At 39.8% G+C, this 22243-nt stretch overlaps 1 protein-coding gene across 1 annotated transcript in view; it reads left to right on the top strand.

Annotated features, from left to right (window-relative positions):
* The window catches only part of USP25 (ubiquitin specific peptidase 25), a 195101-nt gene that overhangs the window by 102570 nt on the left and 70288 nt on the right, over positions 1-22243 (top strand). The window contains exons 2-3 of the mRNA XM_009883868.1: positions 17864-17941; positions 19003-19147. Coding sequence (XP_009882170.1) covers positions 17864-17941; positions 19003-19147 — 223 coding nt within the window. The remainder of the gene's footprint in view (positions 1-17863; positions 17942-19002; positions 19148-22243) is intronic.

Below are 22243 nucleotides of genomic sequence, written 5' to 3'. Positions count from 1 at the left end.
TACTTTTTTAGTGGTATAATATGGTATGAATCTGTACCTCTCTGAAATCTTTAATAGCAGTTCTAAACCTGCTGCATTCTAGAAAACCTTTCACGAAAGTTTAGTAATGATTTCAGTTGTGGTAGCAGGAGTTTACAACTATAGTACTATCATTAGCATCTGTCTGAAATAAAGTCTTTAAGTATCTTTTGGTCCACACCTTGAAAGAAAAATAGTGCTTCAGAATATGAAAATGTAAGGTTTATACATTTTCCTGTTAACCTTTTGTAATATTATTTTAAAACATCTTTTGTACTTCCAAAAAAAAAAAACCCCAAAAAACAACAAACAAACAAAAAAACCCCCAAAAACAAAACACCCCATATTTTTAGGATAACCCTCTATCTGCAGCCACTAGGAGTGGCAGCTACACAAGATGACAAAACCCATCAGCTTTTATGAAAAGGTCAAAAAGCAAATTACCTGTGTCTCAAAATAGAAAAATATTTCACATTTTTAAAAGTGCTTTGTAAAGATAAGTGGGAGGATAATTCAGCAGTTGCTTTTCGTTCACTCTTATGCCTGGAAAGATATGTTAAGGCAGGAAGTAGTATCTCTAATCCTGTGAACTCAGTTGCTGTTCATGGACTTCTCTAACTGAAGCAGAATGAAAGGTAGAATGAAAGATAGAATTTCTGTTATGTTTTTGGCTAAATCTTCTCTTCTTCCTGGCTGAAGAACACACCCAAGTGTTGACAGTCCAGTTATTCAGTCCACAAGAAGCTGGCTTCATAACTTCAGTGACGTGCATGGTTGGGTTGAGGGACACCCTGGACGCTGGGGGCTGGTGCAGTGGCCGAGTTGTTAAACCGACCCGATTCCCCACCAACTTGGAGGCTGCTTTTTCAGGCTGAGCCGAGATCTTTGCAGAACTGGCTGGGAGATGTCTAACCCTCACGCATCACCTGTGCCAGGAATTGTTTGGGGTGCTGCATCTGTCACCCCCTTACAGCCTTTGGTGGTGCCAGTGTTGGGGGGATTCTCGAGGTGCACAGGGGTTCTTCTAGGCTTTATTTATGTTTTAGTGCTCTTTGCTCTGTAGTGAAGATGCTGATTTGTAGTTCCCAGCTGGTCATCTGGCAAAAGCTAAGAGCCAAACGTGACATTCCTGATATTCTTTAGCATAAAAAGTAAACAAAAAGCTTAAGAGCAGTGTCTTCGCTTGCATGTTTTCATGTAGGAATAGATTCCTTAACAAAACCAAGAAGTCAGGCTTGTATGTTTGGGTTGTTTGGTGTGGGTTTTTTTTTTTGTTTTGTTTTTTAATTATTGACTTCTTGTTCTTATTATGGAACAGGGTTCTTAAAAAATCGAGGGTGAGGCAGGTTGCCAGGACCTGGACCAAGAAAGGAAAGTTTTTCTACTTTCACTGAGTAGAAAAGCCACGTGTGTGGGAGCAGCTTTTCTGGGAAATGAAAGTAGCCTGAGTGCTTTCGCTTTCTAGTTCTCTTGTGATAACTAGTGTGATAGTTAAAGGTGGGAAAGTTGCATCGAGTCACAATAAAAGTTTGTGTGTTTGTTGGGGTTCTTTGTGTTTGCTTTTGTGGTTTTTGTTTTGTTTTGGTGTTTTTTTTTTTTCCTTTAGATGGATGTGTTAAAACTTCCCCATCAAAACCCAGTGACTAAGTTACCTGTGTGATGGTCTTTAGTGAGCATATGGACAGCTGTAACTTGAGAGCATTCAGCTTCTCACCAGGGGGCTGTTGACTCCTGCCTGGGGTAGCAGTGTAGCATCACGATGCAAATAACAAGCCAGACTATTGGGTGAGTAATGTAGGAGAGGTTGTTGTGGCAACGTATTTGAAAATGATTTTATGAATTCAGGGTAGACGTAAGTCTTTTTTTTTTTTTTTTATTATTTTTTTTCCCCATTAGGAAATAAAGACTGCTTCTGTTAGCTGATGATTGCACTTCATCAGTTGGGGTGCTGTTAGAGAAGTAAATGGCTGCCAAGAGTAGAAAATGTTTGACTGGGGTGAATGTCAGTTCAGATTCACTAGTTCAGTGAAACTAATATAACTCACATGTGACTTCTGCCAGAGAGCGAAGTGCAATAAGTGGGGTGCTAACTCCTTCCATTCACTTTGGGACTGTGATATGTGCAAAGTTCTGGTTAATGAGTGGTCAAGTACAATTAATAGGGAAAAGCTAGTTCTGTGAATCACAATAGTTAGTTGCATGTAAAACTATGTAGAGTTGAAACTTTTCTGATACGTTCTTTATCCTTTTTTTTATTATTTTTTGAAAAAGGGAGAAAAGATGGTGACAATGTAATTTGAAGCTGTGAGGCTGGAGTAGAGATGAGGTGGTGAGATGCTTTACTGCTGAACAGGGTAGCAGGGGCATGCATTGCATGACAGTACAAACTCGGGCTTTGTGCCAGGTAAAAGGAACTACTTTTTCCTGTTTCCTGCATCAGGTTGGCAAATGGTATCTCTTGCTGTTTTTTTTTGTGAACCCTTGTAACTCTTAATTTGGTGACACAGCATTCTGAACAGCGCACATATGTTAGATTTTTCTTTTAATGTTACCTTACGTTAACACTGTGCTGAATATAAATGCTGTCATAAACTGTGTTGTGCCAACACACCTCAGCCAAACTTGCAGGTAGAATGAAGAGCAGCCAGAGTGCGTGCCATGGTTGAGTACAATCACCATCTAAAATGTTTTCTTACAGCGTTAAAATTTGTGCTCTCTCATTGTATTGCAGGCTTTAGATCTCTTTATCACTAGATTTCTTTAGCACTTCAAAACTTGCAATACACTAAGGGCTTTATGGACCAGTAATGGAAAATTTTCGTGACACTTCTTTTCGAGTAACCCTGTCCATACTGCCTTTCTGCTCTATGTTACGATCCCAGTTTTCAGATGTGAGTTAAGGGAATGTAAGTGTGTCTCTTTGCTGTAGTGGGTTACACCTCCCTGCCTGGATATTTGGGGTGAGTACACTGGTCTGTGACCTGGGGTGGCAGAGGTGGTGTGTTACCTTCTGTTTATACCTGCAAGGCTGTATCTTCTGACAGAGGGGTGGTTTTAACATACTGAACTACGTAGTAGTTTTCCTGGTGAATGTGCTGCGGAATCTGTGATCTTAGGCTTTAACAGGAATGAGATGTTAAGCAACATTTTGAGTTAATATTATCAAGATTCCCTTGAAGTGCTATGAAGGAAGAACTGGGTCCAAAGATGGGGTAAAGGACAGATTTACACAGAATGTCATGAGTGTGTGATGCTGTGATAACTTCAGTCGTCCCTATCAGGCTTTGTGGGTTCCTGTCTATTTAATTAAGGACTAGTTTTCCCTGTATTTAGTAACATCATTAATTCCAAGCATTTGAAAACAATGAAAATACTTAATCTATTTACACATAGACTCTTGCAATTTAAGAAGGCACTGATTTTTTATTATTTTTTTTCCCCAGGTAGGTTTCGTAGCTTTCATTCTTTTGAAAATGTCATTAGCTGCATACTTCTGCTTTTGTTAGTCACAATGGATGAAATTCAGGAGCATGTTGAAAGCCATCAGCATGAAAGCTTTCCTGAAACCCGATGTTACCTGATGATGGGACTTTCAACAGAAACAGCACTGTTGTGAGAAGTGACAACACTGAGTGTCCAAAGTTTTAATGTAGCTCTCTGAAGTAAGGGTGTTGGAGAGGTGGAATCCAAAGAACAGGCGACGTGGAACAGCTTGAAGGCTGCAGTGCAACTAGGTTAACTTTGGAAACACCGCCTGACACAGATTTTTGTATGTAAAATGCTTTTTTTTTTTTTAAGGCAGCAGAAATATCGGTGTGCTAATTCTAATAGTTTTTATTCTGAGATGCACAGCTTTGACTTGAAGCTTTTGTTTATAGTAGGTTTCTGAATTATTTTAACTGGTAGGTTCTTGCTGGAAGAAAACTATACCCCACACAGCATTTCTTTTAAAATGTTTGTTATCAACTAATTGGCAACAGTCAAGCTTATCAAAGTTCAGGTGTCAAGCAAATGCAGACTGTGTTTATGATATCCTTGACTGAAGCTTTTTTTAGCTGTCAGGTGAAAGCATTTTTAAAGTTTATGGTAAGCAGAAGAATGTAGACAGAATAATGTATTTAATAAAAGCTTTTCAGAGAGGCATTAGTGTTTTCAAGGCATGATCTGTAGCTATTTAAATTTAATTGACCCTTGTATTTTACTTCAGTCTAGACAGAATTCGTGGAAATGAATGCATGTGATAAAATGGCATTATATGCTGCTGTGGCTCCTTCCTACCAATTGACGTGTCATCATTTCACTCATGTTGCACCCCATAATGCAGAGGGCTCCCTTTAATTAAAACGGGATGTTCATTTGACAGTAGGATCTGAGTCTGAGACGTAAAAGTTTTGGGATTCTGAGTTGTGTAGCTATATTTAATGTCATCTGTTGCTTTTTGGTGAACAGTAAATGTTAGGCTTGAGTTTATGCATGGTTTCTGTAATAGCTGTTCTTCTCAGCTGTATGACTTAGGTTAATGGTTGGACTTGATGATCTTAAGGGTCTTTTCCAACCTTAATGATTCTATGACTTTTCTCAAAGTCGGATACCCATGTTGAAAATTCTGATTATTCCCAAATGAAAAATTACTCTTTCTGAATTTCAATAAAATGTCAATTAAAAAAATATCATTTTGAGAAGTTGAATTCAGCTGCGGTTTTACTGGGATTAAGCTAGGGGAAAAAAGTGCGATGTGAAAGTTGAAAATAGTATTGATTTACATTCAGGGGTATGCTTTGAGAGTGCTTTAAAGTAAGCAGCTGGAAAAGGCTGGGTACGCACAAGCATGAGACATTCTTCATTCTTTTCAGAAGAGGAGGAGATAGCAAGAACAGACTCCTACTCCACTTCCCTTTTGTGTTCAGTTTCATTTTATTCCTCTGAAAGTTAGCTACTTTGAAAAAGAAATTACTCCTGGGACCACAGCTTTTGGAAATGTACTTTTTTTTTTTTTTAACATGTTCCAAATTGCTAAGGTATAAATGGACTGGTTAGAGGATTAAATACTGTGTATTTCATCATACCCCAGAAATCTTTGTCATGACTGAGAAAGCATTTCTATATTTTGCAGATTTTAACTTTTGTGTAGTTTTGGTACAGAATCATGGGAAAATATATGAGAGAGAGGTTTTAAGCTTGTAAATACTTATTTATTTAAAAAAGAAAGCTAAATAGGTTTTGGGCAGCTTGCAGAGTTGCGTTCTTCTTATTGGTATTACCTACTTTCCCGTTTGTCAGCTTCTTTTTTTGTTTTCAAATTCTGCTTGTGTGTCTCATGTAATTTTTCACCTGTTTGAGGACCATGCTCCTTTCATTTATAGACTTTCCCACTGTCGTTTTCTTTTCTTACATTAGAACCTTTTAATTATTTGTGGTAGTAATTGGGAAGTTTTTTTGATTCAGGCATTTAAGTTTACAACTCTTTTTTTTTTTTTTTTTTTAATGGGGTAGTAGAATTAAGTCTTCCCTTTCTCTATGTATTCCTTTTCTTGTTTGGAAATTAAAAAATAACCAACATCTTACTGGCAACTCCTAAAAGTTCTGTCTAGTCTTGTCTGTTTTATGGGACTTGATGCTGAAAGCCATAGAACATCTGTTGTGACAACCCTGGTTGGACCGTAATTGTCCCCTCGCCTGAAGCTGACTGGGCTGCTTTTTTGAGTTCACCTCACTGGTCTACTGGGTAACCTCTGGATTCATTGATGGTAAATATGGACAGATATTCCCATCATCACCAGTTCCAGCTCTTGCTAACTTGGCATGTTGCCTTGAAGCTTTTTCTGGGGCTTATTTAAAGATGACTGCTACATGTGCCACCTACATCCTAGTGTGGACTGGGGGTGTGTGTGCAGTGTACAGATTGCACTGCGTTGTTATAGACCAGAGAAGGAGTTTGCAGCTGCCTCCTATCCCTAGCAAAGATGCTGAGGACCCTGTTGCTTTGCAACCTTACTGAGTAGAAAAGGGTTGAAAATTTTGCTACTGGAGTTTATTATTTCTATTGTTTGATGGGGGACTGTGTTGGCATAATACCGCTGCTAGGAAGGCAGCATGGAATTGTCATTTTTTATATGTTTCAATTTTTTTTTCAAAAATGTGAATTCTTTGGAGGAGCCTTCCATACCCCTTTTACTCAAGTCAGCCTGTGAAGTTTCAGCTAGGTATGTGGTGCTGAAGGGTGGCAGAAAGTCACTATTGGTGATACTGCCACCACAGCACCGAGGCAGTGAGGACTGACAGGGCTAAATTATAACAACTGGTGTTTGTAAACCAAAGTTGTCATAAGCTTCTTGAGACCATGTCCTAACGTATTAGAATATAATGCGTTCAGCTTCCTGTGGGAGCTGAGGCAAATGTGCGTTTCAATATAAGGTAATTCAAAGTCCATTCAAAAATAAAAACAAAACCAAAGATCCTCAAAGATCCTCCTTTTTTTTTTTTTTTTCTTTCTCCTTGAAAGAAAATGGCTTAGAAAATGACAGTTGCCCTCTGTGGAGTGCACTGCTGAATTTACTATTTCTTCAGTCATGAGGTAGTAAAATTATACGCTGATCCTCAGTACAAATCTCAACACATCTTTAAATGCTGTAGTGTCTTTGTTGTGTTCAAGGTTCATTTTAATTCTAATATCATCTGCATCCATGGAGGTTGTTACCTAAGGGAAATGAAAGCTGCTCGCTGACCTTCACAGGCCGGTACTCCGTGGTGTTGCAGTGGCCTTTCTGCAGGGACGCAGCACGTGCCAGCGACATCCTGGCACTTGACCCAGGAAAGGCTGTCTCGACGGAGAAGCTGGAACTGCTCTCAGAAACCCGTCACCTTGCAGGCAACCTGTTAATGCTGCCCTGGATTTTAGGTGACTTGGTGTTGTCTGTAGTCTTCATTCTCCTGCAGAATTCATTTATTTATTTTCCCTTCCGGATGACTATGTGTGCTTCTTTGCAGGATTTCTTTTTAAATGATTAGTAGAGGGCAGGATAAGCTGTTAAATAACTCTACTGAGTGCTGCAAGTAATGGTGCCTGGCTTTTCTGATGAAATTTCCTCTTGTAATGCACCTTGGATTAGAAGTTGGGGTGGGATCCATTGAGGCTGCAGGGTGAGCTCGCCTCTGGAAGACCTCCCTGCAGTGGGGTGGAGGTGGTCCCCTCCACTCTTCTTCCCCAGACCCCTGTGTCCTCTCGCATCATTTCTTGTGGCCTGAGAGGTGGGCAGCAGCAGGCAGTGCCCTCGGGAGCTGCATCCTGGCTGGCCGAGCTGTGGTGGGCAGCCCCTGGCCCCACTGCAGGCAGGGGGTGCTGCGAGGGTGTCGGGGAGCCCTGAGGTCCAGCCAAGCTGCTGGAGGTGGCCTCAGGCTGCCGAGGCTGTTGCTCTCGACAAACGGGAGGGCAGGCATGTCTGGGTACATGCACACTTTGTGATCATAAGGCCTGTTTCTGTAGGAAATCAGGTTAGTATTTTTTTTTTTAATTGGACTAAATGGAAAAGCCTTTATTGAAAGGCTTTCTGTTAGGTTTTTTTTTTTCTTTCTCCATTCAGACCAGACAGCTGAGCTCTTTGCCCAAATGTGTCCCTGCTATTGAATACTGTGGACTCTTTGTAATAAAGACCTGTATTAAAAAATGCAATTTAACCTTTTACTTAGGATTTCCAAGCTGTACTATTCTGAATCTTGTGTGGGAAAAGTTGTTTAGTTCATGAAGTCTTCTCTGATATTGCTTATCTAGGGCAGATAGTGGGGCTGTTTGAGATGGGGTGGGATTTTTCATACATATAGAATCATAGAATGGTTTAGGTTGGAAGCAACCTTGAAGATCATCTAGTTCCAACCCTCCTGCCATGGGCAGGGACACCTCCCACAAGACCAGGTTGCCCAAGGCCACATCCAGCCTGGCCTTGAACACCTCCAGGGATGGGGCCTCAACAACCTCTCTGGGCAACCTGTTCCAGTGCCTCACCACCCTCACCGTGAAACATTTCTTCCTGATGTTTAATCTAAACCTGTCCTCTTCCAGTTTGAAGCCATTCCTCCTCATCCTATCACTACATGCCCCCATAAAAAGTCCCTCTCCAGCTTTCTTGTAGGTGCCCTTCAGATACTGGAAGGCTGCTATAAGGTCTCCCCGAAGCCTTCTCTTCTCCAGGCTGAACAACCCCAACTCTCTCAGCCTGTCTTCATATGAGAGGTCCTCCAACCCTCTGATAATCTTCATGGTCCTTCTCTGGCCCTACTCCAGCAGGTCCATGTCCTTCTTGTGCGATTAACAGCTGCAGTAAATGAGATCTTTCTGGATGTGAACACCTAAACCAGGGAGTGGAGAGCAGAGTATGTGGTTTCGGGCTGTGCGGGAGTGGGCCTGGGTGTGTGTGTTCACTTGCATGGTGTGCAGCTTTGACCACTGAAGCAGACCAGGAGCATCAGATCCCTGCAAGTGTGCTGTTGCTGGATGAATTTTATATTCACTTCTTGTTGGAGTAAGTTTTCTGCAATAGTGCCCAAGTAGGATGAGGACTGCGGGAAGCTTTTTTTTGCCCTCAGTTTCCCTCACTTGATAAAAATAGGATTAAAATAAAGACAGAGAAACAACTGAATGTCATAAGGCTAAGGCTGCTGCTCCACAACAGTTTAATCTAGTGGGAACAGGCACAACCTTGGTCTTGTCCTTGCCCTTGACCCACCCTGACTCTCGCTAAGTCCGCAGGATTTCAATTAAAAGCAAAGAGCAACTTTCTGATGGTTTATTGAGATCCAGGGCTGGCTTGCTGGAGGTTCAGGCAAGTGGCAGTGCTGGCTCAAAGGGAGGAGTGGCTCGTGGCCAGAGCGGTTGGCATCTGGCAACAGCAGCCTAGGCTGGCTGGCACTGGCAGGAGCTGCAGCCTGGGGAGGACAGCTGGCTTGTCAGAAATGGCTTGTGGTCTGACAGTCCCTTTAAACTTTATTGCTTGCAAGTATGACAGAGTCTGGGATCCTACTGATTTGAGGACACTTGCAACTTCCCTTAGAGTTGCTGTCGTTGTTGTAATAGCAGAGCAAGAAGAACGAGCGAACCACCTTGACGTTGTTTTCTTGGGAGCTCTTCCTTACTGTGAAAAGCAGAGTGAGATTTTCGTGATGACTAGTTGGAAAAAATAAAAAGAAAACATAAAAAACCTAAACACTTGAATGGCCTAGCAGGACTACCCTCTTGAGTTGAGAGGCAGGTCTTAGCCTTTCAGTGAGAGATAATAAACGGGTGATGAAAGGACTGTGAAGAGCCTGAAACATGAGCCAGAATAGCTTGTGTTTGGCATGATGGGTTAAACTATGACTGGGACGCAAAGGAAGAGATCTCAAAGCTGGAAGTTTAAATGTGGATCTTTGCAGCACTGTTTTAGACCTTGGAAAGACAAGTTTTTGTGAATTGTTTAAAAGACTTTCAAAATGACATTTTTAAATGGCTGCTACAGTAAAATTATGATACCCTGGACAATAGTCTTTCCCATGAGGAGAAACCCTGTGTCTTGGTGATACTACCTGGGCAAACACTGTAAAACTTAATGTTCAGGCATGATGGTAAATGTGTAAGGATAGAAGAAAGAAAATTAAGAAGGAGACTTTTACAACAGAAAGTAGCCAGGGGTGATTGGAAAATGTGTGTGTATATTTATATACACACAGACTTAGCTGTGTTTCTATCATCCTTCAGCCTCCATCTCCTTTCTATATATATGATGTCACTTATCATTGATCCCACTGTTTTTAATTTGCTGTGGCTTGTGCATGCTGCTGAGCAGCTCTCTTGATGCTGGGGTCCAAATGTGTTGAGGTGGGACTGGGATGTGAACGGGGGCTGGAGCATGATGATGGGATGTGGTGCCGCCCAGCTGTTGTCTGCGGGTGGGCTCTTGGAGGAATCTTTCTGAATTTTATACGTAGTTTACAGATAACATGGTGCTTTGAAAGACACCCTGGCTGCTACCAATAACTCTAGTCACCCATCAGATTTGGATCGGAGCAGAGATATTTTTGCTAATTACTGTCACAGTTACTGCAGTGTGTAAGAATCAAAAGTGATTTTTGTAAAGCGAACTTTCCTGTGGCCATTCCAGTGAATACAACCTCAAGTTTAACTTGCATGTAGTTAAATGTAACTAAAGATGTCATCAGTTTTACAGTAGTTAATTAATTTTTAGAGCTGTTGTCATTACTATCGGTAAGCTCTCTATTGTGCTGGGTAGTGTGTGAGAAATCATGATGGTGGTTTAAAACATGCAAACCTCAAAACTCTCAATAGTTTTACATTTCTGGCACCTTTTATGTTTTCAGTAAGTTCTAAGGCTGCTGTCCTTTCTTGATTATAAACCTTTCACCGAAGCTTGTTTTGGAGTAGTTATCAATAAGAGCTGGAGATGTGGAGCTAAGCAATTCTTCACATGAATCAGTTCATAGAGTGATTTTAAGACAGAACTTCAGTTACGTTTCTGTTTGTTCCTCTTTTGGTTTGGAGGATTGGTTTTAAACCACGTTGCTTTGATGGAAATGACAGGATTTTTTTGAGTCAGTTCACACTTCTGTTGTGGTAGATCACACCATTTATTATCAGGGTTCTTTTAAGTTGGTTTAAATGGCTTTGCTTCCTTCCTAGTGTTTACACTTGCTTTGTCTTTATAATGACTACTCATATTGCCTTCAGCCACTGTTTTCTTCTTTGTTGTTGTTTTTGTTTTGTTTCTTTTTCACCGGAGAAAACAGAATCTCTTGATAATGTAAGCTGAGCATGACTAGTTGTAATCCAGCCGATAGACCTACAGGGGTATCGAGTTGGTGTCCAGGGCTGAGTTTCAGTACTTCTGTGGCACGAGGGAAAAATGAGACAAAATCCACTAAACATGTTCAAGGAAGTGTGTTTCTCTTGCTTTCTGAATGCTCTCCATGTTATCGTATGTATGTTCTCAGTGGTGTCTCTTCCACCTGTGTTATTACTCCACTTCTTTAGCACCCCAAAATGTGCCTAGAAAGACCAATATAGTAATAAGGTGATGCTTCCCCCATGCTTTTCACTTTTCGCCCCTTAGCTGTGTAAGAAATCTGGGTCTCGTTCCTTCCCTGTGCTGTCTGCGTGAATGTGGAAGAAAAGGTGTGAAGCCACTTCTCCTGCTGATGGTGGAATAGCTGAATCCATGACTTTCCCTCTGTGAACTGACAGGGTTTCCTGCTCATTACAAGAGTATTCCCCATGTAGGTGATTTGGCTCACATTCAACTTCTGCGTGGTTTTTTTGTGTTTTTTTTTTTTGAAAATGTGTATAACTACCTGAGGTCAGTTTGCCTATATTTAGTGTCAGTAAATACAAACAACTTCTCAAGCCTCTCTTTAAAATCTCATTTTAAAAAGTTTAAATATTAACTTGAATTAAAACAAATGTTATGTCTTGAGAGTAAATGAGACTGGAGGGGGAGGGCATATCTATGAGGCTCAGAATAATGATGCTCTTGTGTTGTGTAGAATCCTTGATATTAAGTCTTGAAATTCATTGAGAAGTCACTTGTTAAAGCATTTTTCAACTGACATAGTACAGCTTTGTTATTATTCTTGGAAACCATAGAAATGTGGTGACAGTATTCTGAGTGTTGTCTTATGATGAATATAGGTTACATAATGCTATGGTTAAGTAAGAGCCTCCCTTTAACTTTTCAGGGAGGACTGTATGCACCTCAGTAATGCACTCAAGCCTTTTCCCCATGAAACTTGTATTTGGTCCAGGCTGTGGCTGGCTGAAAGTTACTGCCGTACAGTGTGTCCTCTTGCTTCCTTGAAGTAAGTTTGCTCTCAGTCCGGTTGCAGGTGGGTAATTACCCACTTTGCACAAGCTGCTGCTGTAATTGGCACCTTTTGGTGGTCTGTGCACAGCAGTCCCGGACTGAAAATCTGCTGTCTCTGTGTATGTCCTTTGGTCTCCATGGGTGATTTTGTCCAAGCCAAAGCTGAGATGCATTTTGCATTTGTGTGTGTATAAAAATATATCTTTACCTACTTTCTTAGTGGATACAATATTGTGGAAGAGGTTTCTCCTTTTCAGGACTGAGCAAAAGGAAACCCAGTTTGCAGATATCAGGCAGAGCAACCCAATTCCACTGTGCTTTAGGAAGGTACTGTAAGAATGAACACCTTAAAGCCTGTGCAGAGATTTAATTTCGTCTTTGCACTAGTAAAATACTGCTAGTATACCCACTTCTTAATTTACATATTTATATGTGCATGTTTATTCTACACACACATAGAAAAATCTTCGAGGACAGAGGTGAAGACATGTAACAAAGCCTTCTGGAATAGACTGTGTTTTCCCTGTATTTCAACTTAGTATCTTCGTGGAAGGAGTTAGTTTTTATTTGCCTATTTGGAACTTGACCAACAGCTTATTTAGAAGATAGTTAATGTGTTGCTGGAAGCCATAATGCTCAGCAGTGTATGTGGGTCTTTTAACTGTTCCTGGGAGATATGATTAATGTGGCAGAAAATAACGTTCACAGTAGTGATTGAGGGTCTTTAGTATACTCGTCCTTTGTGCATTTAGTATTTTTTGTTTATTTGTTTGTAGCAGAAACTGAAAGCCTTTTTACAGAGGATTACATTCCTCTAATCTCTCAGTATTCTTCTCATTACAGCAACACCATATGAGGAAACTAGTTTATTAGCTACTTGTCTGCGAACAGTATCATTAGCACGTCCTGAGCATCTCAGGTTATATTAGAATTGTCTTTAATATTAAATATTTTGTGCAATGTCATTTGGGTTTTCCTCTAACACATAGCTCTTACAAATCGGTGTTGCACTGGAAAGTCAAGTAAGCAGGTTTTGTGTGGAGGAACTGAGTCAAGATGCTGTTCTAGGCATTTGCATTTTCCTCCCTCTTTCTTTTTGTCTCTCATACAGATATTCGTCCGTTGAAGGAAGGGATTCCCATAGTTTGTTTCCATTATGTACTATTTTAAATGAACTGCGCAGTGAGGCAGTAGGCCCTGTTTTCTCCTGGTAATGGTTGGACCGTCTCATTTACAACTAAACATATGACTATTTCTGTGTTTGGAAACTGAAGAGGGTTGTTTTATCTTCAAAGTTTGAAAGTGCTTGTGTTGCATATACAAATATTTGGATATTGCCATGAAGAAAGCCAAAGCTTACATGTTACTCCTTCACAAGCTACAGAGATGAGAAAACGCCGGGGTCTCGGAGGCCGAGTCCTGCTGCCTCCATCCCCCCAAATTTATCTGAACTACAATTCAGAATTAGTCAATTTATGAGATTCACCCTGTCCAAAAAAGCATTTGTGCAATTTAGCTTTTTGTGCTGATTTTGATAAGTTATCGGAGTTTACAGTACTGTTGTGGAATTAATTTGGGCACAGTATCTCCCTAAGCAGATAACAGTGTAGGTCCTTTTCTGCTTCACTAGTGCTGGCATAGCTACTGAATATGCTATTGTGTGAGGTTATAAACCAGATAATCTTAATTGGGCATTTCCTGAGAGGAAGAGAGGGATGGCTGAAAAAGGAAAGAATTGGAAATAAGGGCATGCATTCCTAATATACAAATTTGGCTTCCATCCAGGAAAATGGGAGAATTTCCTGTTAGTTAAAATCTTCCAAGAGCTGAAAGCCTGGAGATACATACTACATACCTCGGGGAGCCAGAGGAAGGGGGAAGGCTGGGAATAGCTTGCACACAAAACCCCCGGGGAACTGATTGCTATGTGATGTGGTGGGACTGAGGAGTGTGAGCAGCTGCATCTCAGGGCAGCTATAGCATCCGCAGGCAATCTCCTTTGCCCAGCCAGGGATTTGGGTTGCCCTGCAGCACTTGCACCAGCAGAGTCTGGTGTCGTAGACCAGAGCCTTTTTAGAGTTGAGTCAAATGCAATTTAAGCTACGTGGATTGTGCATGTGTATGTGTTTTACATATATCTATCTATCTATGTGTGCGTGTATAAAGTAACACATTTGGTGGTGCATGTACACTGCAGATATGCGTGGAGTATTGACTCACTGAACTGGAGGATCTGTGCTATAGATAAACTATGGACTTCCTCATGTAAATTTGAGGAAAGGATGGTAAACAGAAGTGGGTACAGGCAAATAAGTGCTGAAAACTAAAGTGGGTTTCTTTGTACCAGTAGTTGCACCTGCTTTGTTGGAATAATCTCTTTTGGATCTGCATTTGAAGAGAGAAGTTGCTTATTAAATTGAATTAAAGCGCACTGAGTTCGGAATTTGAACCTCTACCAATGCAAGGTTGAGAAAAAATAGGAATTGGGGAAGAGCTGTGTTGAAAGAAGGAAACAACTTGTTTATGTTAGGACTGCTAGGTGTGTTCTGAATCCCCCTTGCTGACCTGATTTAGTTAACATATATTAGTGTAGATGCTTCAGACATTTGTAAATACTTGTAGGCCACCTTCATTTCTTAGCTTTGCTTTAGTGTAGTATGAGGTTTTTTGTGGTATTTTTGGTAAGTCTTTGAGTGAATTATGATCATAATTGTTTAGAATATCTACATTAGTGTTTGTGGACGTTTGAGTGTCTATATGCTAGTATCACATCAACTCAAGATAGCCCAAGCTCCAAGAAGAGTAAAGCTCCTAGGGTATATGTAATCGGGCAGAGCATTAATGATCCGAGGGCTGGAGCACCTCACCTGTGAGGAGAGGCTGAGAGAGTTGGGGTTGTTCAGCCTGGAGAAGAGAAGGCTCCAGGGAGATCTTACTACGGCCTTCCAGTACCTAAAGGGGGCTTACGGGAGAGCTGGGGAAGGACTTTTTGCTAGGGCATGTAGTGATAGGATGAGGGGGAATGGCTTTAAACTGGAAGAGGGCAGGTTTAGATTAAACATTAGGAAGAAATTTTTCACTATGAGGGTTGTAAGGCACTGGAACAGGTTGCCCAGAGAGGCTGTTGAGGCCCCATCCCTGGAGGTGTTCAAGGCCAGGCTGGACATGGCCTTGGGCAACCTGGTCTAGTGGGAGGCGTCCCTGCCCATGGCAGGGGGGTTGGAACTCGATGATCTTCAAGGTCCTTTCCAACCTAAACCACTCTATGATTCTATGATTAATAGGAGTAAAGAGGATGTCTTGTTTTTTCTGTAGAAGGCTGTCCTAAGTATTCTATTAAATATCACTTACAGTACAGAAGAGACTTAATTGTTTACCGGTTGCACTAGAACTTGATCTCCAAACTTCAGTCATGGGTAACAGTAAAATAAAATCTTTAGGATCATATATGCCACAATAGCATGTACTAAAGGAATATAATTCAAAGCAAATAAGCTTCACCCATTTTGACTTTGGTGGTCTAGTGCAGATGCACTAAATTAAAGTTACATCAAGAGTGAAGTAATCTCAGCTCTCTGAACAAAAGTAAAATTGTGTTTCTTGAACTTCTTAAGTGAAAAGAAAAACCAAAAGAAAATTTGATCTCGCCCTCTGATTAATGAATGAGGAAAGGGTTTGGTAGTAACTACCTGCACTGTCATTTGTAATGAAAAGAAAATTACCTGTATTAATACAGTTTCATGGGTATTCAGGATAACTGTTGATTTTTCCTCTTGATTTCTGACGCTTGTAACTGGGATGGTTATGGATTCTCTGTGTTGCTCACGTAATTGCCAGTTAGAAATTTTGAAGCTGCCTTACACTTTTTTAAGGCCAAGAGTTTATTTAGGTACTTAAATAATCCCCTCATGAAAAAGGAGCATCTCTGGGTCTGGTTCTGATCTGTTAAATGTGTATGTCCTTGGGAAGGGGGCCTCGAACCGCAGCTTTACACCAGAATACTGAAATCTGGATATAAACTACAGATGTCTAGGTTTACAAGTCACAGCTGTGCTCATAAATTAACAGCCAATATTTTGAACTGCGAAGAGATTGTTTGTTGGTAAACTATGTCTCCTCTGTCTTTTCCCAATCTCTGTGAACAATGAATATCCTCCAGTCAGCCTTTCCAAGTGTTGTATATATCAGGGAAGATACAGAAATGTGGTATAACTTGTTATAACAATTTATAGTGAAACTATTTTCTGTTTTGCTAACCACTGCGTTGGTAGCAAATACAAAAAGAAATCTGTTTTGCTGTCATGCACTGCCCTTGAATTCCTCCTGCCAGTGTTAATGCTGTTGTAATTACTTTTCCCAAATACTCTCTTTCTTTTCTTTGCTTCTTGCCAGACCCAGGGGCAGGGAAGCAACTTTATAGGGGAAACAAATCCTGCCTTTGTACAGTGCTATGAAATGCACAGAGTAAACAAATGAGGGGGTGAAGGATGGGGATAGAGTGGGAGTTTGTTTTCCTGCATCACTTCACTTTTCTTGTGCCAATAGCAGAGGTTTTTAAAAAGAAAAGGGGGGAAAAAAATGCAAATTGGATTGTTAGCAGTGTCCCTTAGGATCATAAATGACGGGAAGATTGTGTATGTAATTCATAAACATCCTGAACTATACGCCTTCTATTTCAACTTATTAGGGCATGAAGTAGTGCCTGCCAGGTTAATTTCACACTGGGGAATTCAGCATTCATGCAGCTCTTAATTTCCTCTTCTATACAAAGCTGTGATAAGGAGAGAATAAGGGATTTGAATATTTGATTCCAAATAATTCGTTTTAAAGAAAAGTATTTTAGAAATAGCTGCAAGACAATTGTAGTTGGTTTTTTCTTTTAATTGAATTTGGAATGTAAAATGAGAACGTTTATTTGTCTCTGCTAGGAAATATATTTTTTGTCTAGCAAACAAACCCTGTACTTCACAAAATCTTCTCTTTTATAGATGAAATTATTGTTTTGAGTTCAGGATGTGGTGGGCAAACAATAAAAAAGAAAAACCACTTGCAAATACCACCAAGCTTTTCTCCTTTTCTCATCTGCCAAAGAAAGAATGGAATTTGTTAGTATGGAACAATGGTCAGTCCTCTGTATTTTCGTGGTTTTAATGGATAAGATGGTTTTAATGGTTAACTGGAGTTCAAGGATTGTTCTAATCTAGTGCCTGCTTTTTGCTTCTGTGGTGTGATATCCAAACATGAGCGGAGGGAATCATCTATTGGCTCTAAACAGGAGTGGGGCCAGATTTTTATTAAAAAAGGCTCAAAATTTATATGAACTGAATATTTAAGAGAGACAGAACCTCGTATTCTTTTCGAACTCCAGTCTGACTTGAAACTTAGTCATGGATGGTGACTGATGTGATTTGAGAGAGTTGGGTTCAACTCGTCTGGGAAGGCAGTTAAGATAGATTCCTAAGGTTTTGCTTTAGTTTTGAGAAACTGTTTTGTGTGGATATTTTTATAGTATTTCTCGTAAAACACGAATGATCCGTAAAGATTTCTTAGTTTTGAGGTTGGAGTGGCTGGGAATTGTGTGTATTAAGGAAATAGTGGGATTGAGAATAATTGGGAGTTCAGTCAACTATTTCCCCTACTGCCTTTGAAGACCAAGCTATGGAGTTTTATTTGTTTAGGAGGGCCAGTTGTGGCTTTATATAGGCTTCTTAAAGCCATCTTGCATAAACTTGCCCATCATAAGTTTTTTTAGTTAAAAAAAACAAACCAGAAAAAAACCCCACCAAAACCAACCAACCAAAAAAACATTACATTTGGGATTAAAAGTGCCCAAGTTGCAGAAACTTAGGCAAAATTGAATAATGAAGGCTCTACCCCTTTGTGGTGCATAAAGCTCATGTGGAGATACTTTTAATGTTTGTAGAGAAGCATATTCTTGTAAGTAACTAGGTTTGCTGTTATCTGGCTCTTATCTTATTTCGATGATCTGTTTTTCTTTTTAGCACCAGCAAACATTTTTAAATCAGCTGAGGGAGATCACTGGTATCAATGACATCCAGGTACTACAACAGGCACTGAAGGTAAGATGGATGTGTCCGACTTGTAGCTGACTGTATACATCTTGTCATTAATTGTCTGTGAAAGCCATAAACCCTACCCTTTCTTACTCTCGCCCTCCCTTCCATTCCCAGCTTAAATACTCTTTAGATCTATTTCAAGAAAAAAAAGCTTGTTCACTTTAGAAGGAATCTTGATCTGTTTTGGTACTGATACAAATTAATTTGGTGTTCAAAAATGAAAAGATGGGAGGGGTATGACTTGCCTTTAACCTTTGGCTAAAGTGTTTTGTGATACCTTGGTGCTAGTACAGCTGGTCAACTCCTGATAAGTTAAGTGTTGTCTTCCTTGACAAGGTGTAGCTAAGTTTTTTTTCTGTCGTGGAGGAGCCCTGCTCAGTATGTAGAATGAAGAACTCTCCTTGAACTTGCCACCCTTTGCTAATTTGCTGTTGTTTCACTTGTTTTTCCCAACCATTGTAATTCTTTCACAGCACAGGAGAGTTCTTTGCAAGTAAAGAATAGCAGGTTTCTCTGCATCCTATTTCCCCCAAAATATTTATATGAAAAACAAATAAATCCCTTGTCTCCCTCAAGCAGAACTTTTTAGCCATTTATGTGTGGTAAATGAGGTTTCAGTGGATTTAAATCATATATATATATATCTGTTGCTTCAGATTCAGCATGTCATGTACACAACTGCCCCTCAAAAGCCAGCATTTCTGGCCTTAAAAATGAAATGGTAGCTTTTTGGAAGAATTCAGCTGACTGCTGTTGAAGTCAGTGTGTCCTGATTATGCTCGTTGAGGGGTTGACCTGCACTGAGACCTTTAATTTTTTCTGTAATAAGTGGAATTCTACCGAAGTAAATTCTTATAAGGTGTTCTGGCTTCATTTTGGTTAAAAATAGTGAAGTAAGTAGAATATGTCAAGTTTGGAAACTTCCTTTTCTAATTGATATTTCACCTGAAAATACAACATGTCATTGATCTTATAAGTTGCTTATAATGTGGTCCTTTGCTGTTAAGAAAAACAAAGATAAAGGGTGGGGGGACTCTCACTTCCTGTTTTGTTGATGCTTAAAGGACAGCAATGGTAATCTGGAGTTGGCTGTGGCTTTCCTCACTGCGAAGAATGCCAAGGTTCCCCAGCTAGAGGAGGCAACTTACTATCAAACAGCCCTTCCTGGAAATGACAGATATATCAGCGTGGGCAGCCAAGCAGACACCAGTAGGTATTTTTTATTTTTGTAAGTTTTGTTTAAAGGCAAAGAAACTAGAAACTTGCCTGTGAGATGACTGTTAATCTGCTGATAATTCTTACTTAACAATTTTTACATTACTCTGTATTCTTTCTTCCCTCATTTCAGTGTATTTTTGTATTTATTTGAGAAATTTTTAATAATTACCATTACATGTATATATGGTACTGATCAGCAGGTGAATAAGTGAGTTTTCAACCTTTTTTTTTTTTCCTCCCTATTATAGGATTTATTTTGGGGTCATGCAGTAAATAGTTAAAGGCAAAAGCTGGGTACTCTTCAGTCAAAATAAAATAAAATTGGAGAAGAGTCTGTGAATGTCTGTCAACCATATTAAGCTTTAGCATATTAAGAGTAGCTTCTCCCTGATGGGGATGACTTTCCCAAAGGAAGAAGGCGAGAGGTTAGGTGTGCATTTTGTACTGAAAGAGTAGGTATTTTATATGTGAAATTGGCATTAAATGTATTTAACTTTAAACAGTTTAATTTAGTTGATACAGGAGGTCCCACAACCTCTGTTCCTCTGAGCCTTGCAGGTTCCATTCCTTTGCTTAAGTGCATAGTTATTTTTTGGGGGGAAGGGAGGGAAGAAACATTAAAACTTTATAAAATGTTGATGAGGAAACTATTGGCAGGAAAAGTTTTGCTTTCTTGTGGTCCTGCATGTTAAATGTGTTCTGCAAGTACATATGGAAAATAACATGAAAGAAGAAGTCAAAGGAAGCTTTGTAGTGGGATTCTTTTCTGCAAAATCTGAGTTTCTTGATACTGTATTTACATTCAATCATTCTAAACATAGTTGTACAATATTTAAATTGTACTATTAATCCTTTGACCATATAGGTAGTATATCCATGTAGCTTTTATTGAATGAGTAGAATTATTAGCTTCACCCACAGTAGGATTTTTTCCCTTTCATTTCACTAATACTGGGGTGGCTATGGTGGCATCATTGTAAAGTAGTTTACACCTCCTTGTCAGTAGTACAACTGTTTTTCTTTGTCTCTGGCACCTTGACATAAACTTTTTTTTAAAAAAAAACCACTTTTTTTTTAAATCAGAGATGAGTTTATTCTTGACATCTCAGATCTGAAAACTGCATTTTAATCCTTGGTATTACGAGGAACCCCATATAAAATTCCCTGAGTGCTTTATAGGTAGTTGTAATATCTCCCCACTAAGTTGTGGGGGATGATTTGGGTTTTGGGGGTTTTTTGTGCTTTTTTTTTCTTTTTTCTTCTTGCCCTCCTTTGGAAAGAAAATGCACACAAAACCCCACGTGTATTTAATTTTCAAAGTCAGAAAATTCACACTGAGAAATAAGACTATTTTCAAGAAACTTACTGCTGTTGTCATAGCCTTCAGTACTGAAGATCTACTATGGCAGTGGAATAGTAAGCTGGATTCTCTTGTGGTCTGTTTTTAATTCATTTGTTAGCAATCCCATTAATAGAAGTGTTTAGTTTTGCTGTTACTTACTGTACTATGCAACCTTATTGAAGATATGAGGAGACAAGGGATATGAGAGGGAAGAGTCAAGCCTGCGGTGTCTACGTTGCCCATGACTGATGGTCAAACTGAAAAGAGTAACTCTTGAGTTGCATACTGTAAGATGAATTTCAGGATTCTCCTCTCTTCTAGAGGGCTGAAGGCAGACCCAGATTCCTTACAGTTATATAGAACTACAAGTCAGTGATCAAGAAATGCCAACTGCTATGAAAAAAGCAGGCAGATTCTTGAGAGCCCTTTGTCAGCCTTTGTTTTATTTAGACTGAAAACATGTTTTGAGATAAAGGCATCTTGGCCAGCTTTTCTTCATGTTGAAGGGCTTGTGGGTCAAGAACTAAACACCCACAGCAGAACAAAAGTCTAAACCAATCTCTGATCATAGAGCCCCCCCCATCTGTAGAGATCTACTGAAAGCTTCTTGCAGAAGCCTGTAGTTCTTTTTGTTGGGATCTGCTTGTCTGTAATTATTTTGATTATGAATTTAAAAAATGCAGTACACTTAAGATGGATGAGGTTCAGGGCCCTGCCTTGGTAAGTACTGTCACGTAAGGGAGTATGGTGAAAGACACCGGATGACTTAGGAGAAGAGAATGGAAGGGTGGGCATCGATGGAAAACATATTCTGCAATGATAGCTCCAACCATCAACACTCCCTTCTGCAAAGAATGCTATTAGCACTTCTCAGTAACTATGCTGAGTTGCTGACAGTATCTTGCCTTTCAAATTTGACTCCCTTTTGCTATCCCACGTAGGTATAATTACATGAAGATAATTATAACTCACCCTTACTGTTCCTTACTGCTTAACTACCTCTGTGCATTTGGAACTTACGATGTTATGAGTCACCGAGCTTTGCGGCCCCACCAAGTTAAGTCATCCAAACTGGGGATGAGAGGGAGTTACAGTTAAATATCAGAACTGCCTTTTATGCTGCAGAAAACCTTCAGTTGCTTACAAATGCTTTTGAATGTATGCCTTGCATAAGGGTATTTCAAATGTATTCTGTGAGCTTCACTGACTATGTTTCTTTGAAATGGCTACTTAGTTAAGAGGTAAAATAAATATGTATATAACAGGACGTCATACCTTAATAGTCAGTGGTTATCGTGGATTGTGCACTGGCTCTTCCAAAAGTCACAGTGGTCATTCAACTCTTTGAGAGTTGCATTCTGTATGTTAGGGGAGCTATAAGGAAACTTCATTTCTCTTATTAGCAAATGCAACATTTCAACAGCTACAAAAATATTAATGAGTTTGCATAAAATTTACTCCATCTTTAAAAGCAAAAGCTGACTTACACAATTGATGTTAATCATGATGCTTGTCTTTTTCCTGTTCAAAATGATATGTGCAAGCACCTGCGAGTGTAGCTTTTTCACATCGAGTGATGCGTGTTTTATCTGATCGCTTTGCAAAGGGTTTTTTTTCTTCCCTTCGTGCAATCTGTTATTGAGCAGAAAGTGCTTAAGTATTAGGGTTGCAATGTACAAGTGAACAGCTTTTAATCAAAGATCACTTTCATGTTCTGCTTAGTAGCATAAATCCTAGGCGCTGCA

Source organism: Charadrius vociferus, unplaced genomic scaffold, assembly GCF_000708025.1.
Source record: "Charadrius vociferus isolate BGI_N301 unplaced genomic scaffold, ASM70802v2 scaffold414, whole genome shotgun sequence".
Taxonomy (NCBI): domain Eukaryota; kingdom Metazoa; phylum Chordata; class Aves; order Charadriiformes; family Charadriidae; genus Charadrius; species Charadrius vociferus.
This window is presented reverse-complemented; position numbering and strand designations above follow the sequence as displayed.